Source organism: Peromyscus leucopus, chromosome 9 (assembly GCF_004664715.2).
Source record: "Peromyscus leucopus breed LL Stock chromosome 9, UCI_PerLeu_2.1, whole genome shotgun sequence".
NCBI classification, from domain to species: domain Eukaryota; kingdom Metazoa; phylum Chordata; class Mammalia; order Rodentia; family Cricetidae; genus Peromyscus; species Peromyscus leucopus.
In genome coordinates, this window is record NC_051070.1 from 71,895,950 (window position 1) to 71,920,699 (window position 24,750).

Below are 24,750 nucleotides of genomic sequence, written 5' to 3' on the forward strand. Positions count from 1 at the left end.
ATTTCGAACAAAAACCAATTTTCTTCCAATGTACACATAAAACCCATTTTTTTTAATGTGGAAAAAAATTCTCTTTTAGATAGTTTCCTTTAAAATATCTGATATATTATGACTTACCAAATCTGCGTAGAACAGTAGAAATCTGAGGGGATTTTCAAAATAGCCACCTAGTGTCCCAGGTGTAAATCCAAAGAGAAAGAGAGAGAGAGAGAGAGAGAGAGAGAGAGAGAGAGAGAGAGAGAATAAGAAAGCGTAGCTGGCTAAAGTTTAAATGCAGCCACGTGTTCCCTCTTGTGCCGAGTCAAGGCTTGGGTCTGACTTCCTTAAGCTCCAACCACGTGCGTTGGCTTTACAGGCAGGGCCCTGTTCGGCAGGGCAGGTCTGAGTTGTTTGTAGCACCGGCTTTAAGCAAGCAGGCTTTAAGCAAGCAGCTCAGTTAGTCCGGCCTGAGGCCAAGGACTAGGGGGCCGCCGCTCGGACTAGGAAGCCGGCGCTCGGACTAGGACGCCAACCGCCCGGTCTGCCGCCCTTGCGGGAAAGCGGACCTGCCGCCAAGCCAAGCGGTTTTTAATGGATTCTTGTCACGTTGGGCACCAGATGCCGATGTAACCAACCGTCTTATTAAATAAGAAACACAGAAACAATGTAAAAGAGAAAGCCGAGAGGTCAGAGCTCAGAGCTAAAATCTCACCCTTCCTCCTGCTGTCCCAGCTTCGCGAAAGAGACCTACTTCCTGTCTGTTCTTTTTTTTATAGTATGTTGTTATGCCTTCTCATTGGTTGTAAACCCAAACACATGACTGCCTCGTCACTGTCTGAATGTACAGCCCCCCTAGGTCTTAAAGGCATATGTCTCCAATGCTGGCTATATCCCTGAACACACAGATATCTATGGGATTAAAGGCGTGTGTCACCACCGCCACACTCTTGCTATGGCTCTAATAGCTCTGACCCCCGGACAACTTTATTTATTAACATACAATCAAAATAATATTTCAGTACAATTAGATTACAACCACAGTGGTGTGTATGTGTGTGTGTGTGTGTGTGTGTGTGTGTGTAAATTTATAAAGAATGTCAGTGATTAAAATGCTCTGCTAAGAATCTTCCTTAAGGCAGTTTTAATGTCCTTGTTCCGCAGGCTGTAGATGAAGGGATTCAACATAGGTGTGACCACAGTGTACATCACTGAGGCCACCACATTGCTTCCTGGACTATGTGATGGAGAGGAGCTGAAGTACACTCCTAGTCCTGTTCCATAAAACAGGCAAACAATGGACAAATGAGACCCACAGGTGGAGAAGGTTTTGTGCTTCCCACTTGATGATGGTGATCTTATGATGGAGGAAACTATTTTAAAGTAAGAAAAAATTATTCCTGAAATAGGAATTAACCCAAAGAGAGTGCCTATACTGAATCTGACTATGACATTGGTGACAGTATCAAAATGGGCAAGTTTAAGGACTTCAGAAGGGTCACAGAAAAAGTTGGAACTTTCAGTAAAATCCTCACATTTGGAAAAAATGAATATTGCTACATAGTGCAACTGTAATTCCACAAGGCTAAAGAGAAAAGACCCTAGAAGTAAGACTCCACAGCGACTGGGATTCATAATGACCTGGTAATATAGGGGGTGGCAGATGGCCACAAACCGGTCATATGCCATCACAGACAGAAGCATGCTATCCATACATGCAAATATTATGAACAGTGACATCTGAGTCAGGCAGCCCACATAGGAGATGACTTGGCAGTGACTTTGGATGTCCACAATCACCCTTGGAACTGTGACAGAGATAAAACAAATATCAACTATGGACAGGTTGGAGAGGAAGAAGTACATGGGTGTGTGGAGATGGGAGTCAGAGCTTACTGTCAGGATGATGAGCAGGTTTCCAAACAGGGCCAAGATATACATGAACAAAAATAGTCCAAAGAGGACAGTCTGGATGTCTGGATCCCCAGAGAGTTGAATGAAGTGGAATTCTGGTACACATGTTGAGTTTTGCATGTTTTTATTTCTTGAACATCTTCTGGAGGAAACCAAAAATGTTTTTAACAATGGTACCAGCATGCATATAGGCATTTTTTTACAATTTGAGTAAAGTAATTTCAAATATTGATTATTTTCTCAAGCTAATTGTGACTTTATTAATAATTCCTCAGTTGTGGCAAATACCATACTCTAAATACTGTTTTCTTCTTAGTTCAATTGTTACTTCTTATGAAAGCCATATTGAATTCAGTAATCTAGATGTTGTGAGGCCATAATTACTGTATACAGCTGGCCTGTAGACACAGTAAAATAAAGCAAACACCTTTAAGACAAAATGGATATGTTGCAGAAGCTTCACTTTAGGAAAATTGTCAATGAAATCAAATGAAACCTTGAAGCACTTAAGCATACTTCTTTTTATTGCAATAGCATGGAGCAGGTTTATCTTACTTGGAATATATCTAACAATGTGAAGTCATAGTCTCTAAATAAAAATTAATGATTCCTACCCAGTAAAATATTTTCAGGTTCCAGTGTCTTCTATAGGTTTCTTTTTTCTTTGAATTTAAAAAAAAAAAAAATTCTCCATTTTTTTTTTTGTTTTGGTATTTTAGTCTTTGTTGAATACTTCTTAGGTTTTTAAATTCTATTACTATATGTACCCCTTATTTATCTTAGAATATTTCAAATTTTTGTAAATATATCTTAGTTAAATCCACATTATCACAGAACAACTCCGTTCACAACTGTTAAGATGTCCAGTGATGGAAAAAAGAAAATGAAATGTCAATAAATACAGTTGAAAATTTATGCTGCCAAGTTAATTTGGGGGGAACATCTCCATAAAATCTCAGTAAAATATGTGGTATAAAAACATGATTTTCCTACGTTTAAGCAATGCCATTTATTTTCTGAAGTACAGTCAGGCTGACCCAGAGCCCTAATTTAAGTCCCTCCTCCTCAGACAGTAAAGTGATTTGCATGTGAGTCAGGCCTGGTGCATAGATGTCAATGTTCTTACTTTAGTTACAGAGGAAATTTCATGTTCACTCTTTGGTCACAGCACACAGAATTCCTTAAAACATAAAAGGTTTGAGCCGGGCGGTGGTGGCGCACGCCTTTAATCCCAGCACTCAGGAGGCAGAGGCAGGCGGATCTCTGTGAGTTCAAGGCCAGCCTGGGCTACCAAGTGAGTTCCAGGAAAAGGCGCAAGGCTACACAGAGAAACCCTGTCTCGAAAAACCAAAAAAAAAAAAAAAAAAAAAAAAAGATTTAAAATACAGATAATATTAGTGATGTAAACACATGGGCAATGCCCTAATAGCTAAAGTAGATACCACTTGCTTCTCTGCTAGGTCTGTTAGAGGAGATAATGTTATTAAAGATCATTTCAGTTGTGTAGACTAATGGGTCTGCGAACAGTTAGTGTATTTTCCCATGGCTACTTAAAGTACCACAAGATGTTGGACTTCACAGGCCAATTTAATGAGAATATGTACATGGAAAATACTAGATTATACTTACTTAAACCTGGGTTAGAAACTACTGCCTTAGAATATTTTTGGTGTTTACAAAATATTCACCTAATATTGTCTAATAATACTTTTCACAAGAAAGTCATCTTACTAAATTATAAGCATTTTTATATTATGTATGTCAGAAGTGATATTTTACAGAAATTTGAATTATGATAAAAGAACTTTGAGTTCAGTGGCTCTGCATGATTTCATTGTCTAGTTCATCTATCTCAATGGCTGAGAGAAACTCAGGGTACAGATTTTTCCAGTGATATTTCTGTATAAATATCTATTGAAATATGTATAAAGAGACATTTTAAACTAACCTAATACATACTTGATGCTCATTCAGTAGTATGTAACACAGCACATGCTATCCCTAAAACATATTTGCTAACACTGAAATGTGGTTCTAAGTCTGTGAGTTTCCTATATCTATTGCACAGGTATTAGCTGAATCATTCTCTCATGGACAGACATGCATTAGTGTTAAAGTGCCATATTTATATAGGAAAAACTGAAAACTGAGAATAATAAATTGGCATTTAAAAGGACCTATGGATGGCTTAGGAAATATTAAACCACAGAAAGTAGCTGAAGGATTGCTCCCAGTTGTCTTTTCAAGAGGGAACATTCTGCCAGGCAGACAGAAGAACCTTGATTAACAGCCGCCTGGTCAAAGCAGTCTTGGTCTGTCCCCAGAGAACTATGACAACAGTATACATTGAAAATCTCCCCATTTGTCCAAACAATCATGTTTGGAATTTCTGTCTCTGTAAAATTACTCAAATCATAACTTGGGGCTGTGAAACTAGACAAGCAAACAGGGATTTCCAACCCTGACTGTCTCACTTTTGTCCATTCATCCAGGCATGCACACTGACTACAAGAATTTTCCCTTGTTAATCTCTAAGTAGTCAAGTGGTTTCTAACTGACCAAGCTTGTTAATTCTGTCACAAAATTACTTCAATCATCCAAAAGTGCATCTATCTTCCTCTGTTCATTCCAGTAGCTATTTAGATACCTTTTAAAAATATGGTTAACTGGGGAAAAAAATGTGGTAACTGTCAGACTTGCAACAAGAGATGTCTGTGTTTATTAATATTCATCATTTAATTGCTCCTATAAAGACAGTCAATATCACCTGGATCCTATTACCCCATTTGGTATCCCTGTATAAACTATTGACTTTATGATATAACATATAAATATCATCTTCTTTGCATGATGATATCTGCACTTTTCCCATGAATGACTTCCTCCTAATATGTGCCATCAAAAATGGCAAAAATCTACATAATTATAGCTCTTCTAAAATAATACAATATAAAGTGCACTCACATGTGGAATACATTTCCATTTGTTTCCAATAAGGAAGACAGTGGCCTTGGTTGGGAATCAGTGAATTATGAGAACTTTTATGATTTATTTCATAGCCCATGCTCATACAAACCACAGAATAACAACCCATCTCCATTCAGAAAATGATAAAATTGGCATTGTGTTCATTTGTCCAAATTTAAAGTCCTATGAATATAGAAAATATGAATTTACTAGGGAGTATTTCCACAAGGTATTGGACCATAGAATTATATGAAACTCTAAAATGGGTCTTCACACAAAACATAAAATTGACCTTCTGTTTCTTTTTATGCCTGTACATCCTTTTATCTTCTGGTGAGAATATGTGTATTTTTTTTGATAACCCAGTAGTGCAGCTATCAAATACTATTAGATGACCCAACAAGTCCATGACACAGAACCAAACACCAGAAAAATTTTCTTGAATCTATTTCTAGGTCGCATTCTTTAATTGAATGAAAATGTAAATGAAACCAAATGTGTGGAAGTCAGTGTTTTGAGTGGAGAAAGGGTCTACTTTATGTTTAAAATATGTGTTGTTCATTTAACATCTGTGCCAATTACTCTTTAGGCCCTATGAAACCAAAAAATGAAAGTTAAAAGTGTTAACTTATATCAATGTACAAAATATAAGTAGGAGGACACATAGAAAAAATACTTACTAAAACTTGGTCATATGATAGTTAAGGTGTCTCAAAATTACTAATAACATGTCCTAACTCACATAAATATATAGCAGAGACAAAATAATTCAGAACAAATGTTTCATTCTCTGAATCCAGAGTGTTTTGGTCTGGTGTTACTTTTTTATTTGATTATTTTTATATTTCAAATTATAGTAAAATTTCTTCCTTCCATTTCACTCTTCAAACTCCCTATATAACTCACCCCACTCTACTCCATATTCATAGCTTCTGTGCCCATTCATTGTTATTTCGTGCACATATATTTTTTTTTCATTTTACTAATCATATGGTTTTACCAGAAATTCAGAGGTCTTAACAGCACATATCTTTTTAGGCTCTCATGTTTTCAAACCACAAATGATGTAGGGATCTGACCGCATTTCCTCATTGAAAACTTACTGGTGAGCCTCAGAATGATGAAGGATGCTGACAGCTTCAAAAGTATCCAGAAAAACAGAGTGTAGTCTTTGTAGACCTGTAAACCCAGCACTTCAGAAAGTGAAGCCAAATATGGACCAAGGGAACTAAAAAAGCCTGAGTTGAATTGTTTCAATGTTTGAGACTGTTCCAAATGCACCTCAAATATACTACCCTCAATTCACACAGCAGAACTAAACATTTCATTATAAAAGATCTAAAAACCACAAGGGAAAGAAGACATGGGCCTTTTTTTTTTCTGGAATACAGCATCATGAAATGACTGTTCACAGAAAAGATCATTTTGTGTTTTACTCAGGCAAAGTAACTCACACAAGACTTCACCCATTTCTACCTGACTACTACATGTTACACAGAAACACTGTCTTTGTCTTTCATTTTCTATAAAATAATAATTAGGCAGAAGCTTATAATTTTGGAACTTTGAAAAACTATTCAGATGAAGTAAGATACATAAAATATAGAGCTCTGATCTCCACCAGGGAAGACCTTAAGTGTCACACACTCATCGTAGCTTTCTTCAAATCTATAGTTACTGAATCACCCTCACCATCATATCACAGTACTTTAGATTGCATATAAAACAACTTAGTTGGACATATTTGCTGCTCTCTTTGGTCATAGGCGTATGCAGAAGAGACACTGGGGATAGTCCGATGAGAATTTGAGGACTACCATCTCAACTAAGAACACGAGGTCCCAGTAGAGTGGCTCAAATTTTTATTACCGTTATTATACCATCAGGCTACCCAAATTATCACAGTTCATATGATTAGAAAGAAATAGTAATTCTTGTCATCTCTTCTTCATCCTCAATTCCCTCAGAACTTACATGACTAAACTGTGGGTCTGTGTGGCCATGATGAAAGGCACTAGATATGGCAAACCTTCCTTGCTTGTTGGCTGGTGAAGGCTCACTTGAATCCTGAAGTGAATACAATAGCAAGAGCTTCCTGATGCAGAAACAACACTGTAGGAAGAGCAAATAGGGATATATAGTCCCAGATTACACAGACCAAGCTGAAGACCTGGAGGGACAGGCAAACTAATTATTCTTACAAAACCTTAGAAACTCAATGCACAGAGGTGGTGATTACTCATACTGGTCCATAATATTGCAATCTCTAAGGAATTCCTGTTGTTAAAGGAGGAAGCAGAAGAGATGTTGACTGTTCTCAAGAGGTTAGGTATGAGGCTTTTTGTCTGACGTCCTAAATTTTTCAATTCCATTTTTATTTCAGTTTGGGCTCTCTAGTAATTCTTTTTCATTATTATTTAACTCTACTGAATGCTCTCTTCCATGTCTGCAGAAACCTGCTTCTTTTCTGTGTGGCAATCCAAAGGTTAGAAATTCACCTGTCTATTTTTAAGATTCATGCCAGAGATCTTTGACACTCAAGGAATCCTACTGTTGAGGTTAATCTGTGCACCTCAAAAGGTCTCTTCCAAGCTTCTGTGCCCAACAGTGCCTCCACTGACATCTGTAAGGCCCTAGAACTCCATGACAATTATAAGAAGTGCTACTGGGTAAGAGGGTCTCAAAGACTGTTGAGCACATCAATTAAACTATTGCATCTGCTCTGGGTAGCAAGAAACTCAATGTTGTAGAACAAGAGAAGATAGACAAACTGATGGTCAAAATGGATGGTACTGAAAAGAAATCTAAATTTGGTACAAATGTCTGAAAAGTTGCTGCCATGGAAAAGGGGGTGTCCCTGTACCTTCACATCGCTGACTTGGATGGCAATCCTAAAGTCATCCTGCTGGTCCCAGCTTTCAATGTGATCAACTGTGGTTCTCATGCCAGCAACAAGCTGGCCATGCAAGAGTTCATGATCCTGCCTTGGGGGCATCCAGTTTCCAGAAAGCCAGGCGCCTTGGAGCAGAGGTTTATCACAACCTGAAGAATGTCATCAAGAAGAAATGCAGGATGGATGCCACCAATGTGAGTAATGAGGACAGGTTTGTGCCTAACATCCTGGAGTACAAAGAACCGTTGGAGCTGCTGACGGCTGCAATTGAGGAAGCCACAATTAAGAAGTCCGGCTACACTGACCAGGGTGTCATCGGCTTGGACCTGGCTGCCTCTGAGTTCTTCAGATCTGGCAAACAGTTGATCTGTATGAGTCTTTCATCTGGGAGTATCCAATGGTGTCCATTGAAGATCTCTTTGACTAGAACTACTGGGAAGCTCGGCAGAGGCTCAGCAGAAGCTCGACTAATGCAGGCATCCAGGTGGTTGGGAATGATCTCATGGTAACCTACCCTAAATGGATTGCCAAGTCTGAGGCAGAGGAGTCCTGCAACTGCCTCCTCCTCAAAGTAAACCAGCTCAGTCTCTGGGACCAAGTCTCTGCAAGAGTGTTAGCTGGAATGTCATGGAGTCCCAGCGCTCTGGGGACACTGAGGATACTGTCATCACTGACTAGGGGGTGGTGTTCTGCATGAAACAAATCAAGACTAGTGCCCCTTACCGATCTGAGCACACAGACAAGTACAATCAGTTCCTTAGAATCAAGAAAGAGATCGGCAGTGAATCTGAGTTTGCTGGCAGGTCCTTCAGGATTCCCGTGGACAAGTTAAGCATGGACTGGAGATCCCTGGAGTCACCAGTTGCTTAGATCCTGTCCCTGGTATCATGGAGACGGCTCAAGGCCGGCCAGTGCTTGGCCCTCCCCACATAACTTCCTTAGATGTTCCAAAGCAGATCAGACCACCTGGATCCCTGCTGGAAAACCCAGCTCTGTAATAAAGTGATTGCTCCAAATCATTGTTTCTGTCACCTCACTTCCCAGCTAGTGTCTGGAGCCATCATAACTGTAGGGTGACCACAATCAAGACACCCCAGTGGTTCTACATGCAAAATAAAACAGTGACCCCAAACTACATTAATAAATTAATGGATAAAATTTACTTTCATACCTTGACTTTTTTATTATTTCATTCTACTGTTAATGTTTTCACAGACTTCAATATTCATTCTTTTTTTAAAGGTGTATTTATTTATTATGTATACAGTGTTCTGTCTGCACATATGCCTAAACTCCAGAAGAGGACACCAGATCTCATTATAGATGGTTGTGAGCCACCATGTGGTTGCTGGGAATTGAACTCAGGACCTCTGGAAGTACAGCCAGTGCTCTTAACCTCTGAGCCATCTCTCCAGCCCCCAATATTCATTCTTTATTCATATTCTCTGTAAGATCCTTGAACATATTCACATTTGCTATGTTTGAAGAACTTGTATTGTGCTTCAGCTATATTGTATTTCTCAAAGCTGGTGGAAGCTTGTCTGGGATGTTCACATTTGTGTCTTTGCACTGGGGTCTAAGCATCTGGAGCTATGATGTGGGAAGTGTTTCTTGGTGTTGGTATCTGCTTGTCTTTGGTAGATGGGTGTTCCTTTCGTTTGGTTGCTGTTCCCCTTTCTGGATCCTAGGCAAGTGTGGTGTCTCTGAGGTCTCTGGTAAAGAATACTTATGTGGGTAGGTCATTGGCAGAAATGAATGGAGATGGACTAAGAGGAAAGGCTCAGAAGACTGTGGGAAAGAGCTAGGGGGATGTGTCTGCACCAAGAGGGAGAGTCCCCAGGGAATGTAGGTGTGGCAGTGGGAGGGGTTCCTGCAAAGAGGCTGTGGTAGGATAGATAATAAGTCTGGAGAGACGGGGGTGAAAGGGCAAGGCAAAGCCTGGTTCTGCACCAAAATGTGAAGTCACCAGTGAATGGAGTTTGATTTGGAGGAGGGGCTTCTGCCAAGAGGCTGCTGCAGGACTAGGAGTAAAGTGTGGAGAAGGAATAATGAAGGCCGGGAAGAACAGGGAGGACTGCCTAGCTGAGTCCCAGACCAGTTAGGCCACAGGAGTCCCTGGTAGAAAGTGTTTGTGGGACTTGATGGCCCACCAGAAGGAATGAAGGTGGGATGGAAGAGAACGCTTGAGAGGGTCAGCAGGAAAGACCTAGCTGCGTCTGCAGCAAGTGGCAGAGTCCCCAGGAGGTAGGGTGAGAGGAAGAGCTCCTGTAAGCAGGCTGCAACAGGACTGTGAGACTGGGAACATGGAAATGGTGGACAGGAAGGACAGGGAAAATTGCCCACCTGAGTCCCAGCCCTGTGTAATCACTGGAGACCACTGGCAGAAAGTGTTTGTGGGGATCAGAGCTGGCACAAAGGAATGGAGATGGGCTAGAAGGAAGGCTGGGGGAGTTGGCAGGAAAGAGCTAAGCTGGTTGGTTCCACACCAAGAGCCAGGGTCCCCGGGGCTGTGCATCTTCATAGAAATACTTATTTGGTCTTTTGTTCTTAAGAATGTTGAGGAGGTGGCGCCGGAGGATTAATCCTAGGGTCTTACAGATGCTAAGCAAGCACTAACACAAAACTACATCCCCAGTCTTTTCTACTTTTACCACTTATTTTGAAACAGTCTCACTAAGTTGCCCTGCCTGAAGGACACAGTAAATAAAACAAAATGACAGCCTACAGAATGGGAAAAGATTTTCACCAAACCCACATCTGATAGAGGACTGATCTCCAATATATATAAAGAACTCATGAAACTAGACATCAAAATAACAAACGATCCAATATAAAATGGGCTATAGAGCTAAACAGAGAATTCTCAAAGAATTTCAAATGACCGAAAGACATCTAAGGAATTGCTCGGCATCCTTAATTATCAGAGAGACGCAGATCAAACCAACTCTGAGATACCATCTTACATCTGTCAGAATGGCTAAGATCAAAAACACTAGTAACAGCTTATGTTGGAGACGATGTGGAGCAAAGGGAACACTCCTCCACTGCTGGTGTGAGTGCAAACTTGTACAGCCACTTTGGAAATCAGTATAGTGATTTCTCAGAAAATTGGGAATCAATCTATATACCCAAGGAATGCTCAGTCATACCACAAGGACACATGTTCAACTATGTTCATAGCAGCATTATTTGTAGTAGCCAGAACCTGGAAAAAACCCAGATGCCCCTCAAATGAAGAATGGATGAAGAAAATGTGGTACATATACACAATGGAGTACTACTCAGCAGAGAAAAACAATGACATCATGAAATTTGCAGTCAAATGGATGGAACTAGAAAATATCCTGAGTGAGGTAACCCAGACTCAGAAGGACAAACATGGTATGTACCCACTCATAAGTGGATATTAGATATAAAGCAAAGGGTAATCTGCTGTGGGATGGTCTGTATGTCAAATTACTCTGATTGGTCAATAAATAAAATGCTGATTGGCCAGTGGCTAGACAGGAAGTATAGGCGGGACTAACAGAGAGGAGAAAAGAAAGAACGGGAAGGTGGAAGGTCACTGTCAGCAGCCGCCATGACAAGCAGCATGTGAAGATGCTGGTAAGCCACGAGCCACGTGGCAAGGTATAGATTTATGGAAATGAATTAATTTAAGATATAAGAACAGTTAGCAAGAAGCCTGCCACAGCCATACAGTTTGTAAGCAATATAAGTCTCTGTGTTTACTTGGTTGGGTCTGAGCGGCTGTGGGACTGGCAGGTGACAGAGATTTGTCCTGGCTGTGGGCAAGGCAGGAAAACTCTAGCTACAGTAATCAGGCAATAACCCACAACTCCAGAGAAGCTAACTAACAGGGAAGAACCAAAGAGGGATGCATGGACTGCTCTGGGAAGGGGAAATAGATGAGATCTCCATGAGTAAACTGGGGATGAGGGGTGGGCAATGGAGGGTAGGAGATAGGGGATGAGAACATAAGGGAATGGGGTGGTCGAGCTGGAACAGGGATGGAGTGGGAAAACAATAAAAGAGATACCATGATAGAAAGAGATATCATGGGGATAGAGAAAAACCCAGTGCTAGGGAAGTTGCCAGGAATCCCCAAGGATGACCCCAGCCTAGACTACTAGCAATAGTGGAGAGGGTGCCTGAACTGAACTGGCTTGCCCCAGAGATCAGACCAGTGAATACCCTAAGTGTCATCACAGAGCTTTTCTTCAATGACTGATGATGGAAGCAGATTCAGAGATCCACAGCCAAACACCAGGCAGAGCTCCAGTAAAGAGAGAAAAGAGGGATTCTATGAGCAAGTGCATCAGGATCATGATGGGGAAACATGCAGGGATGATCAAACCAAACTAGAGGGAACTCATAAAAGTTGGATCAATGGCTGTGGCGCCTACATGACATTGGACTAGGCCCTCTGCATGCTGAGACAGCTGTGTAGCTTGATCTGCTTGGGAGGCCCCCTGGAGGTAGGATCAGAATCCATCTCTGGTGCATGAGCAGGCTTTATGGAGCCCACTACCTATGATGGGACACCTTGTGCATCCTTGAAGCAAGGGGAAAAGCTTGGACTTGCCTCTACTGGATGTGCCTCCCCATGGGAGACCTTGCCTTCTTATGGGTGGGAGAAGGGGGGTGTTGAGAGGGAGAGACTGGGGGGAGGAGGAAAGAGGGGGATCTTTGATTGGTGTGTAAAATGAATGGAAAAAAAAATTCTTTAAAAAAAAGTTGCCCTGCCTTGTCTTGAACTCACTGTGTAGACCAGCTGATCCACTTGTCTCAGCTTCCCAAGTACCTAGGATTATTTGCTTGTACCAGCAGACAAGTTCTGTTGCTCATTTTAACGACATGCTGTTTGTTATTGGTAAGCAGGACAGGGATTTTTTTAGAAAAAAAGTTCTCATTAACTATTTGAGAATTTCATACAATATATTTTGTTCATATTCACCAACCACTCTACTCCCTAATTTCTTCCAGATCCACTCCCACATCTCTTTCCCCACGACCTCATTTCCTTTTCTTTCTTAATTTAATAACCAATCAACTCCTATTTGTGCTGCCCATTTACTTCTTTGAGTGGGGTCAGCCATCGGAGCATGGTTGACCTACTGGAGCAATACCCCTAAAGAAACAACCCCCTCTCTCTCACTTTCATTTATCTATGGATCTATCTATCTATCTTTCATCCACAAGTCCTCAACTGTCCATAAAACTCCTTTAGGATATTGGATTAAGGAACATCTTTGGGGGGCTAAGGGCCAATATTTATTTCTATTTTTTCAATGTCATTTTTTTTACAGACAATGCATTTTTAATCATATTCTTTCTTTTCTCCCAACTCCTCTGAGAAACAAAGGTCAACATAAACAAACAAAAAACCAATAATCTAATAAATACTAAAGCAAAACAAAAAGCACACACACACACACACACACACACACACACAAAATGGAATCCATATTGTGTTGACTAACTACTCCTGGGCTCAGGGCCTGAATGGCGTGTGATTGATATACCCAATGATACTCTATTGGAGAAAAGTAATGTCTTAGTTAGGGTTCCTATTGCTGCAATGAAACACCGTGACCAAAAAACAAATTAGATGGAAAAGGTTTATTGGACTTATACCTACACATTGTAATCCATCATTTAAGGAAGCAAGGAACTCAAACAGGAAAGGAACCTGATGCAGAGGCCACGGAGGGGTGCTGTTTACTGGCTTACTCCTCATGGCTTGCTCAGCCTGCTTTCTTATAGAACCCAGAACCACCAGTTCAGGGATGGCACCAGCCACAATGGGCTGGGCCCTCCCCTATCAATCATTAATTAAGAGAATGCCCTACAGCCAGATCTTATGGAAGCATTTTCTCACTTGAGGTTCCCTCCTTTCAGATAACTGTAGCTTTTGAATTGGCACAAAACTATCCAAGACAAGTGATTTTCTCTTTCCAATCAGGTCAACTACAAATTGTTTCTTGGTTAATGGTGGGACCTTGTCTCCACTTCCTCTTCTCTGTGCTAGGATTTTGTCTGGGTTGAACCTGTGAGGGTCTTGTGAGCACTATCACAATCTCTATGAGTTCACATGTATATCAGTCCTATTGTGTCTAAATGATACTGTTTCCTTGGAGTCATCCACCACCTCTGGCTCTTACAGTCTTTATGTCTTGTCTTCCATATAGATCCCTGAGCATTGATGGGGAGAGAGTTGATAAAAACATTCCATTTAGGACTGAATGCTCCAAAGTCTCTCATTCTCTGCACATTATCCAGTTGTGAGTCTCTCTGGTAAGTATCAGCTACTACAAGAAGAAACTTCTCTGATGAGGGTTGAAAGATACACTGATCTATGGATATAGCAATATGTCATTAGAAGTCTTTTATTGCTATGTTCCTTTAGGAGAATAATAGTAGTAGGTTTCTCCCTAGGGCCCATGACCTATCTAGTCTCTGATCCTTGGCCATTTTAACAGTGTTAGGTATGGAATCCTACTCATGGAGTGTGCCTTAAATCCAATCAGAAATTGTTGCTCTGGTAACACTTGTGCAACTATTGTACTAGTATATTTTGAAGGCAGGTTGCTATTATAGGTTGCAAGATTTGTAGCTGAGTGATACTGACAATTACTTTTCTCCTCTAGTAGAGTGTAAAGTATATCTCATCACCATGAATGCCAGTCAGTGGCTAGAGTGAAACTGCTAGTTGGGAACCACATCAATTTCTCCAAATTTGATGACAGAAGTAAGTGGTGTCAGACTGTGAAGAGTAAACAATAGCCTTAGCAGTAGCCATACTAGGAGCTTTTTAAATATATTCTAGAAACTAGAACTTTATCAGAAACATGATTTTAATATTTTTTCCATTCTCTAGATTGTCTTTGTGCTTTTTGATATTGTCCTTCTATGTATTGATATTGTTAATTTTAAAGACAATGTATCTGCTTTGCCCTTCATTGTTAGTGCTTCGGGTGGCTTGTCTAAGAATCCATTGCTAAATCTAAGACTGTAAAAATTAATCCTAAGCTTTCTTCTATAAGTTTTCTCTATTCTCTCTTTAATTTAGGTCTTTGATACATTTTTGAACTAATATTTATACCTCATATGAGGTAAGGATTCAACAATCTTCTGACATATATATATGTTCAGTTGTCCCAACACTGTTTGTCAAAGAGATCATCTTTTCCCCCACTGAAAGATCTTGTCATCTTTGTTAAAAAGCAATTGGCCATAGCTATATGGGCTTTTCTGGTCTCTCAGTTCTATCCTGTTGAATCTATTTATCTATAATCCATGACCAAAAGTAAACAAAAAAATTATTGTAGGCTACTAGTTTATAACAAATGTCCTCCAGAAAAGCATGAGTCAAGAATTTTTAAAATACAGATTCTTGGGTCTTACCCTAGATCAAAGTAATTGGAATCTTGTAAGTGTTTTTTCCAGAAGACGAGGGACAATTGTTTTAAAGGAAAAAAATCTAGAACAGGCAAGCTGTAAATGTCAGCAGCTTCCTGGAGGAGGAGAACATAGGAGAGAAGGAAAAAGTCAAGACATTTGAGTATCAGCACTGAGGTCAGCCACATGGTAAGGAGGGGATTTTTGAGAAAGGAAACCCAAAGTACCATAAAAACCACAGTTGGGCCGGGCGGTGGTGGCGCACGCCTTTAATCCCAGCACTCGGGAGGCAGAGGCAGGCGGATCTCTGTGAGTTCGAGGCCAGCCTGGGCTACCAAGTGAGTCTCAGGAAAGGCGCAAAGCTACACAGAGAAACCCTGTCTCGAAAAACCAAAAAAAAAAAAAAAAAAAAAACCACAGTTGGGTTTTAGTTATCATGCAAAACAGACAGACAGGGAGGAGAGAGAGAGAGAGAGAGAGAGAGAGAGAGAGAGAGAGAGAGAGAGAGAGAGAGAGAGAGAGAGAAAGTCCTAGGTAGGGAACCAGGAAAACTCAGAAGAAAGGTTGGTTGGTTGGTTGGTTGGTTGGTTGGTTGGTTGGTTGGTTGGTTGGTTTTTAATACCCAAATCAAAGTGTATTAGAATTTCTTGATGGGTTCAAAAGAGTACCCATCCATTACACTCATCCACACTTTTTTTTTTCTTTTTCTCCTCCAGGAATAGACCTGTGAATAATGAACCCAGGACACTTTCAGGCGCTTTGACAGCTGTGGGAGTGGCTAACATCAAAGCATGAGATTCCTCCCAGATGACTTCTAGAGAGGAAAAGATAAAAGAAATTTGACCATCATTTAATTTTTAACTTAAAACAATAGTGGCCCTGTCTCTCTGGGCTCCCAGTAGGCACTTCAGGACTGAATTGATACAAGGGCATGTTATCTTCTATCTGAGTAGCTTTTTCCTTCTTTTCAAGAAGAAAATCATCAATGAGAAATTATTGTTTAAATAACACCTTATACATATTTAAGCCTAATGTGTGGGGAGTGGGGTCCCCTGGAATGTTAAAGAAATATTCCAATCATTTTAATCTTTGGTAATACTTTCCTATCGGGTGTTTAAGACCTTGCAGGTGCCCAACATTAATTATTTTCTGTTGCTGCTGCTGGTTGTTGTTGTTGTAGCTATTGTTGTTGTTATTGTTCTGCTGACTGGGGGCTGGAACTTTAGCCCACCTCCACTACCCACACTCCCCATCTCTAAGCACCCGCCATCTTGAATTACATTTGTATAATATTTCTGTTGTTGATAGTTCCCTTTGCTGCTTAAGCTTTCCTTTAATTCCTTGTCAGAGTGTGGAAGCTCAGTTGGGTGGGATCTTGCCCTGAGGATACCACTCCCTGTATTCCATTTTGAATCTGCTTTTCTTAAAACTTTTTATCTCCTTGAACACAAGAATTGGCTCCAATATTACATTTCCTGGTGCTCCTTTTCTTCTCAAACTGTACATATTTCTCTTTGCCCAACTTGCTCTTTTTATTGTAGTGCATAAGAGTGATCACTATCATGATGGGAAGACGTGCAGAGATGACTGGCCACACTAGTGGAGGCCCATGAACTGTAGACTAGAGGCTGTGAAGCCCCCATGGGACTGGACTAGGCCCTCTGGATACGGAAGACGGTTGTTTGGCACGAACTGTTTGGGGGGGCACCCAGGCAGGGGGATCGGGATCAGTCCCTGGTACATGAGCAGGCTTTTGGGAGCCCGGTGACTGTGATGTGATGCCTCACGCAGCCTTGGTGCAGTGGGGAAGGGCTTGGACCTGCCTAGGCTCAGTGTGCCAGTCTCTGCTGACTCCCCATGGGAGACCTTGATTTGGGGGGTGTGGGGATGTGGGGATGTGGGGTGGCTTGGGAGGGAGGGCTGGGAGATGGGAGGAGGAGGGATCTATGGGCGGTATCTAGAGTGAGTAGAAATTTTCTTAATAAAGAAAAATGAAAAAAAAATGTGATCACTAGTAACCATGTAACATAATCAATATTAGACTCCCTTGAAATCTCCTTTGTCAACAACATTAACCCAATACTCTTCAGTTTAGCCTCAGGCAAATTCTTAGAACAAGGGCAAAAAGCAGACACATATTTTCCAAAGTATCTTAAGAATGGTCTTCAATATTATTCTCCTCTAAAACCTCTTGAGCTAGGCTACCGTAGTCCAAATCACCCTCAACACTACTGTCTTCCATGCTCTACCAGGATATCCCATTAATCCCCATCTAAAACATTCAACTGCTTTTCTAGTCCACAGTCCCAAAGTCTTCCATATTTGTCCAGCAAACAATATGGTCAGGCCTAGGACAGCAATACCCTAGTCCCTGGTACCAAGTTCTATCTTAGTCACTGTTCTATTGCTGTGAAGAGACACCATGACCAAGGCAACTCATAAAATGAAGCACTTATTGGAGTCTTGCTAACAGTTTTAGAAGCTCAGTCTATGATCTTCATGGCAGGAAGCAGACAGGCATGGCACTGAAGAAGTAACTAAGAGTTTTGCATTCTGATCCATAGGCAGCAGACAAAGAGAGAGAAAGAGAGACACTGGGCCTGGTATGGGCTTTTTGAAACCTCCATTCCTATCTCCAGTGACACACCTTCTCTAAGAAGGCCACTCCTCCTTCACCAAGGCTATACCTCCTAATCCTTCCCCAACAGTTCCACTCCCTGGTACTAAGCATGCAAATATATAAGCCTATGGCGGCCATTCTCATTCAAACCACCACATTGGTAATTACTTTTCTCCTCTGGTGGTGTGCATAGCATCTTCCAGTACTATGAAAACTAGCAAGTAAGTATGTTCTATGACTCAAGTATGTGATGTCTTCAGGCATACGGTATTACCATCAAATTCTGGACCATAACCAAGAGCATTGTTAATAGACTATAATGTTAGAGGTCTATGAACCCTCCTTTACCAAAAACTCCAAAAGACTTAACCCATTCCTGACAGTGGATTTGGTTTTTGTTTGTTTGTTTGTGGTTTTGTTTTGCTTTTTATTTATTATGCTGCCATGAGTAGGAGGGGCATTGTTGCCCCCAATGAAGGCCAAATCCATTTAACATTTTATATGTGTGTTTGTATGTGTTTTAGAAAGCTTCTACAGTAGTCAGTTTCCAAATGACTAGTTCAAAGTATCGTTAGTGTTAGTAATCGCTTCCTGTATTCTGCTCTCTACCCCGCCCTCCCATCACTGCCCCCATCCTTGTCCCCATCCTGGCTTCCACCTGCGTCCCTGCTCCCCTCCCCCATCCACATTTCTATCCCTGTTTAACTCAGCTTCCTTTTTATCTTCCCATTCTGGAAACATTCCGCCATCTTAGGAAAGTGTTTTATCACGTAAAAATCATTTGTGTTTTAAACACCTTCATTCTCACATCCTTCTAACATCATTTTCCTACTTACCAGCTTTATCTTATTTTGTTTCTTATACCATGAAACATAGAAACATTAATAAATTTATCATCTGCTGTGAGTTGGGGGTTTTTTGTTTTTTTTGTTTTGTTTTGTTTTTGTGGGTGCAAAGTAATGTCTACCCTCTCCTCATGAGGTCTCAGTGACTAGTCAGTGTTCAAGTCTACCAAAGTTCACCCTGAGGAGCCAATGAGCTTGTTAGGCCTACTTACAGAGTAAAGATTACAAGTTAGTGACAGAAATGTGAGGGATCTGAAAGAAACTATGCTGCATTTTGTTTCTTTTTTCTCTTTTGACAGTTTTATGCTTGAATCCAATGTAATTTTATCGCATTCACTATTTTCACTATTTCACTATTTCACTCCTCACTATTTTCTCTCTTTTCCACCCAACTCTTGCTTATTCTTCCCAATAATTTCTTCTCTTACACATTCATTCTAGTATTTGAAGTCTTAGCTAGAGCTGTAATATAAAAGGAAGAAATAAAATGGATAAAATAGGAAAGAAAAAAGTCAAAGTTTGCTTACTTTCAGATGACATTTTTCTATATATAAGAGACACAAAACATCTCACCAGAAAACTTCCAGAAGAGGTAACTATTATCACAATGAAAAAACACATAATTAACAAACAAAAATCAGTAGTGAAAAAGGAAGCTTAGTCAGAAAGAAAGTGGAAAACATATCATTCAAAATAGCCTCAAAAAATTAAAAATCTTATAATAAACTTACCAGAAAAGTTACTACAGTGGAAACATTAAAACACCGAGGACAGAAATTTAAGAAGACAATAGAAGATTGAAAGGACCCCCATACCCATAAATTGAAAAAAAAAAATGTGAAAACAGCCATCCTGCCAAAGCAAGTGCCTATGTTGAAGTAGAGAGAGTGGTATCTTTTTCCCTTTTGTTTTGGTGGGATCTCTAAATACTACTAGTTAATTTAATTATACACAATATTCCCCCAAAGAGTCAGGTGTTCAGGTCCTATTTTTCATTAAACCCTCTTAGTGGTAGATGCCAAGGCTATTGCATCAGCAGTCACAGAATTAACTTTTCTTAACTATAACTTGGCAAGCTGATGTCACTGTTGGGATGTTTCCTTGGAAACAAAGCCTGGATATTCAGGTAGACCAACAGCAACGCAACAGCTGCCAGCCACAGCTGTTTGCTCCCTTCATGGTTCCCCTTCAGAGCTCAAAGATGGATCTTCCATCTGGAACAAATGGTAACACTCGCACCTAAAGTGTGCAGTAAAGCAAACAAGATGCTTTGGCCACACTGGTGTTCTGACTGATTGGTGATATTTGGTTTTTAAATTGTCCTGATAAACTGGTACAACTGAAAAGAAGACTGCTCATAGCTCTCCATCTCTACTCATCACTAGGTCTAAAAAACGACAAGACATGCTGCTCTTATAGGACATCTTCAGTCCACTGGACACCATCCTAGGAAATCTTACTGCAGAATTATTTACATAGTGAAAAAAGGACTATAGTAAAAATACAAAACTATGATTTTGCTGTGACTTACGACAAACTGTGAACCAGCTCTCGAGGGAATTTCAAGATCTTCCACTTTCTTCATAGAAAAAAGTCAGTGCACACACAGTTTTCTGACTATCCAACTTCAACTAAGTCCTTCCCTCTACTGGAAGATAGTTTTCATTATACTCGAACTACAGGACAGAAAATCCAGGTATTTTTGAAGGGACTGAGAGCATCAGAAAGCACTCAGGTGAGTTTTATAGATATTTGCATTTTATTCCCATTTTGACCTTACTCATCATCTCCTACATTTTCCTGAAATGTACTTTAGTGCTCCATATATTTTGATATTTCTTTAGTTTATCTTATGTGTGTGAGTGTTTTGTCTGCACACATGTATGCAGCATGTGAATGCCTCTGGTGACCTTGGAGGTCAGAAGAATGTATCAGATTTCCTGGAAATGGAGTTATAGGTGCTGGGGCCCAAGCCCAGGTCCTTTACAAGAGTGACAAGTGCTATTAACTGCTGATCCATCTCTCCCTACCATATTTCTGACATCAGTTATTTCATGTCATTGGACATTACATTTTCAAAGCATTTTTCCTGTGAGTTCACAGAAGTAGAAGGGAAATGCTGAGAGGAGGGAAGGGTTAGTTAAAAGTGTGTATCCCCATTCTAAGAGAAGGAAACAAAGTCTTTGCTTCAGAACAAATTTCACATGATTAATTTCAAATCAGCCCCTTGCCCTTCAAGTGTCCATTTTAAAGCAAGGAAAATAGCTGTAAGGCATTAACGAAATAATCGAAATAGTTCTCTGTAGCAGAAACTGTGAAATGCATGTTCTAAGAAAAATGATAAACTGTAAAATTAATCCATAGTTACATAAAGATGTTACTGTAAATACTAACAAAACACTAGTCTGGTTATTTTTCAGGTATTAATCAAAAGACCTCTGTCCAAAACGTATCTTGTTGCCACAATTCTGTTTTGTTAGAGCCTCAATTGACGGTACTGTTAATTTTTTATTTTGACATGGACAGCAGAAGTGGGCGTTTTTTGCACAAGGCTTGCATGGTGAGTGACAGGGAGTATTAGAAACTGCTGACAGTGGAAGCAAAGTTTCCCCTGAGCAGTACAGGGAAGACTCATGTGTCCAGCAGAGTCTGACCTGAGGAAAGTTAGAAGGCAGACAGCACAGCATGAAGGGTCCAGGGACAAAGAGAGACAGGCTTCCAGGGTGAGCCACCACTGGAAAGCTGCGGAAAAAGGTGGCGTGAGGGGGCAAGCCTGAGAAATGGGGCTCCCTAGATCACACCCCAAACTGACTCAGGACACCTAAGAGAAGAAAGGTCATAAAAACATCTCTGTTTAACTTCTCCACCACAGATATTCAGAGTAATGGCAAAGTGGATGAAGCCTGGGGCAGGAGAGCTGAACTTTAGACCCAGCTGTGAGTCCAATTCTGTGTAACCTTAAGCCTAGTGCTTTACCTCTGTATGCCTCTTTTTTGCTATTTGTAAAATGGGAAAAAATGTAAGCTCTCAGCTCCCTTCAAGAACTAAAACCCTGTGGCTCTTATATAGAGCATAAAACTGTTATAAAAGCATGAGTCGGGGTGGAGACAGTTCTCAGCAATTAAGAGCACTCTCTGCTCTTACAGAGGACCCAAAGTCTGTTGCTAGTACCCACATGGAAGCTCACAATCATATATAACTCCAGTTCCAGAAGAATCTGAAACCCACTTGTGGCTTCCACAGGCACCAGGCATGCACAGGGTGTACATGAATATGTGTGAGCAAAACAAGATAGATAGATTGATGATAGACAAACAGAAAGATAAATAGACAGGTGATAGATAGATAGACAGATGATAGATAGATAGATAGATAGATAGATAGATAGATAGATAGATAGATAGATAGATAGATAGATAGATAATGTATACATACATACACACATAAAATCTTTTAAAATAGCAATATTACATGGATCAGAGGAAAGATAATGTAAAAGAAAATAAAACAGCTTCCTTGAATTTACTTGTAGACCAGTAAATCAATCAACAGAATGAGAATCTGAAGATCTGGAGATGATCTAGTCAACTCACAGATGTTGCTACACCTAGACCTTGACCTCTAGGTTAAGGGCTACTAGGGTTTTGTGCAGCCTTCTCTAAAGAGGTGCTCAACAAACCTCACAGCCACATTGCCAGCTGTCCAGCAGCATGGTGAGCTGCTGTAGCCTTCTGAGACTGACATTATGGAAATTAAGCTCAGCACCCGGGGAAAGCCACCAAGAGATAAGGGTTTTAGTCTAGTGAAAAGTACAATCAATGGAACACCAAGGAAAGCTATATTCAAAGGCCAAGTTTATGGACCTTACACAATCTCCCTATTCAGAGTATGGAGAACTTTAGTCCATAACCCAAGCTGGGTGTGATGGCACACACCAGCAAACTCAGCACTTGGAGGCAGAAGGATCAGGAGTTCAAGGACATCCTCAGCTGCATAGCAAGACTGGGCTATTTGAGACTCTGTCTCCAATACTGTAAATCTAAACCTGATGCATTGCTACAGTAAGGGAGAAACACCTTGTTTGGACTCTCTACCCTCTTCTTCAAGGGGATTTTAATTTCCTGGTAAATCAAGGTTCACTGTTGCATTATTCTCATGGTGTGGGGTTAGCATCTAGTGAAGATGATGAAACATGATTTGTTTTTAGGAAACACAAGACGGGGCTGTAGCTCAGAGTTAAAGCAAGCACTTAATATGTGTGAGCTGCCACCAAATCCCCAGCACCAAGGGAGGAGGGAGGAGGGAACAGAAAATAAACATAAGATATTCGACCCACAACTTCTAGATGAAGTCATAAATGACCAAGAAATTAAGTGGCCAAATGGTTGACACAAATGTTAAGTGGTACATCTGTTTCACATTTTTTTCTTTAATTTTGACAGAGAGCTGAAAGAATGGAAAAAGCTGTCCTTGTCAACCAAACTTCAGTGATGTTTTTTCGGCTGAGAGGTTTATCTGTAAATCCAAAGGTACAGATGGTTGTGTTTTTCATGTTCCTCATTTTCTACGTCCTCACACTGATTGGTAACATCCTCATTGTCATAACTATCATATTTGACCGCCGGCTCCATACACCCATGTATTTCTTCCTCAGCAATCTGTCCTTCATTGATGTCTGCCATTCCACAGTCACTGTCCCAAAGATGCTGAGAGACACCTTGTTAGAAGAAAAGCTCATCGCTTTTGATGCCTGTGTGGTCCAGATATTCTTCCTGCATCTCTTTGCCTGCACAGAGATCTTCCTGCTTACAGTCATGGCCTATGATCGGTATGTGGCCATTTGTAAACCCTTGCAGTATATGACTGTGATGAACTGGAAGGTGTGTATGATTCTGGGAGGGGCCATGTGGACAGCAGGGACCATCCACTCCATATCTTTCACCTCACTCACCATCAATCTTCCCTACTGTGGTCCTAATGATATTGACAACTTCTTCTGTGATGTACCTCAGGTGATTGAACTGGCTTGCACGGACACCCACATCACTGAGATTCTCATTGTCTCCAACAGTGGTATGATCTCTATGGTGTGCTTTGTGATTATTGTAGTGTCCTACGCAGTCATTCTCGTGAGTCTAAGGCAACAGATCTCTGAGGGGAAGAGGAAAGCTCTGTCCACTTGTGCAGCCCACCTCACTGTGGTCACACTGTTCCTGGGACACTGTATCTTCATCTACTCACGCCCATCCATCAGCCTCCCCGAAGACAAAATTGTTTCTGCATTTTTCACTGTTGTTACCCCTCTGCTGAACCCTATAATCTACACCCTTAGGAATGAGGACATAAAGAACGCCTTGAAAAAGTTAATCAGAAGGAAAGAAATAAAAGAAAAGTGAAAATACTAAGCCCTTAGAATTCTTGGTGATCTAAATCCAAGAAGCAACTATATATTGTATTTACCAGATGATATGACTTACAACCTTTTCTTTGCGATATCTAGGCCCTATATCTAACAATCACAATAAAGGCTGTGATTGGTAACATCTTCCACTTCTAGAAATTGTCACAGGCACTGGGTGCTTACCTAACTCTCTCAACAGCAGTAGCTTACATGCTCGTCTAACTACAAGGGAACAAAAGCTCACACTGAGCAGATAGCATGCTGAAAGTCACCCGGCTACATTATAAAGACATGACTCAAAAGGCCCAGAATGTAGCTAGTGCAGAATGTGTATTTAGTATAGAGAAGGCCCTGGGTTCAATTCCCTTCAGAAAAAAAAAAAAAGAGTCACAAGATTGGATTTCAAATCAAATCAACTATTGCTGGAAGAACTGAGGGAAAATACCAACTTGAATTCATTATCTCATTCTGCTGCTCCAGCTTTTCAATTAACCAGAAATGTAAACAACACTTCAGTTTCTGGACTGCCCTCACCTGCATTATTCATTCTGGTGTTTGCCTAGAGGGCTTACCAAGTTCTGGTAAATGAAACAAAGGACATTTGAATATCATGGTGACAAAGAAAGACTTTGAAACATTGAGGTGACTAATGCTCTTGAGAGTTAATCCAAATCTGCCATCCTAGTAATGAAATGGGAATATTTTATTGGGTTTTTTTTATTTTACAAATACT

General features: G+C 40.6%; 2 protein-coding genes and 1 pseudogene across 2 annotated transcripts; 2 read left to right on the top strand and 1 right to left on the bottom strand.

Moving 5' to 3' along the window:
* Positions 1–1,083: 1,083 nt before the first annotated feature.
* LOC114682251 (olfactory receptor 7E24-like) lies at positions 1,084–2,010 on the bottom strand. The gene has a single exon (XM_028856103.2). The coding sequence runs from the start codon at positions 2,008–2,010 to the stop codon at positions 1,084–1,086; it is 927 nt and encodes a 308-aa protein (XP_028711936.1).
* Positions 2,011–7,161: 5,151 nt separating this feature from the next.
* LOC114682281 lies at positions 7,162–8,620 on the top strand (annotated as a pseudogene).
* Positions 8,621–20,227: 11,607 nt separating this feature from the next.
* On the top strand, positions 20,228–24,100 carry LOC114682268 (olfactory receptor 4E1-like). Its single transcript, XM_028856123.1, has 2 exons — positions 20,228–20,351; positions 23,061–24,100. The coding sequence occupies exon 2, from the start codon at positions 23,071–23,073 to the stop codon at positions 24,010–24,012; it is 942 nt and encodes a 313-aa protein (XP_028711956.1). The 5' UTR covers positions 20,228–20,351; positions 23,061–23,070; the 3' UTR covers positions 24,013–24,100.
* Positions 24,101–24,750: the final 650 nt, after the last annotated feature.

What these genes read in the sequence shown, in the direction of transcription:
- LOC114682251 (XM_028856103.2), bottom strand. Translation starts at nt 2,010, where the DNA reads ATGCAAAACTCAACATGTGTACCAGAATTCCACTTCATTCAACTCTCT.
- LOC114682268 (XM_028856123.1), top strand. Translation starts at nt 23,071, where the DNA reads ATGGAAAAAGCTGTCCTTGTCAACCAAACTTCAGTGATGTTTTTTCGG.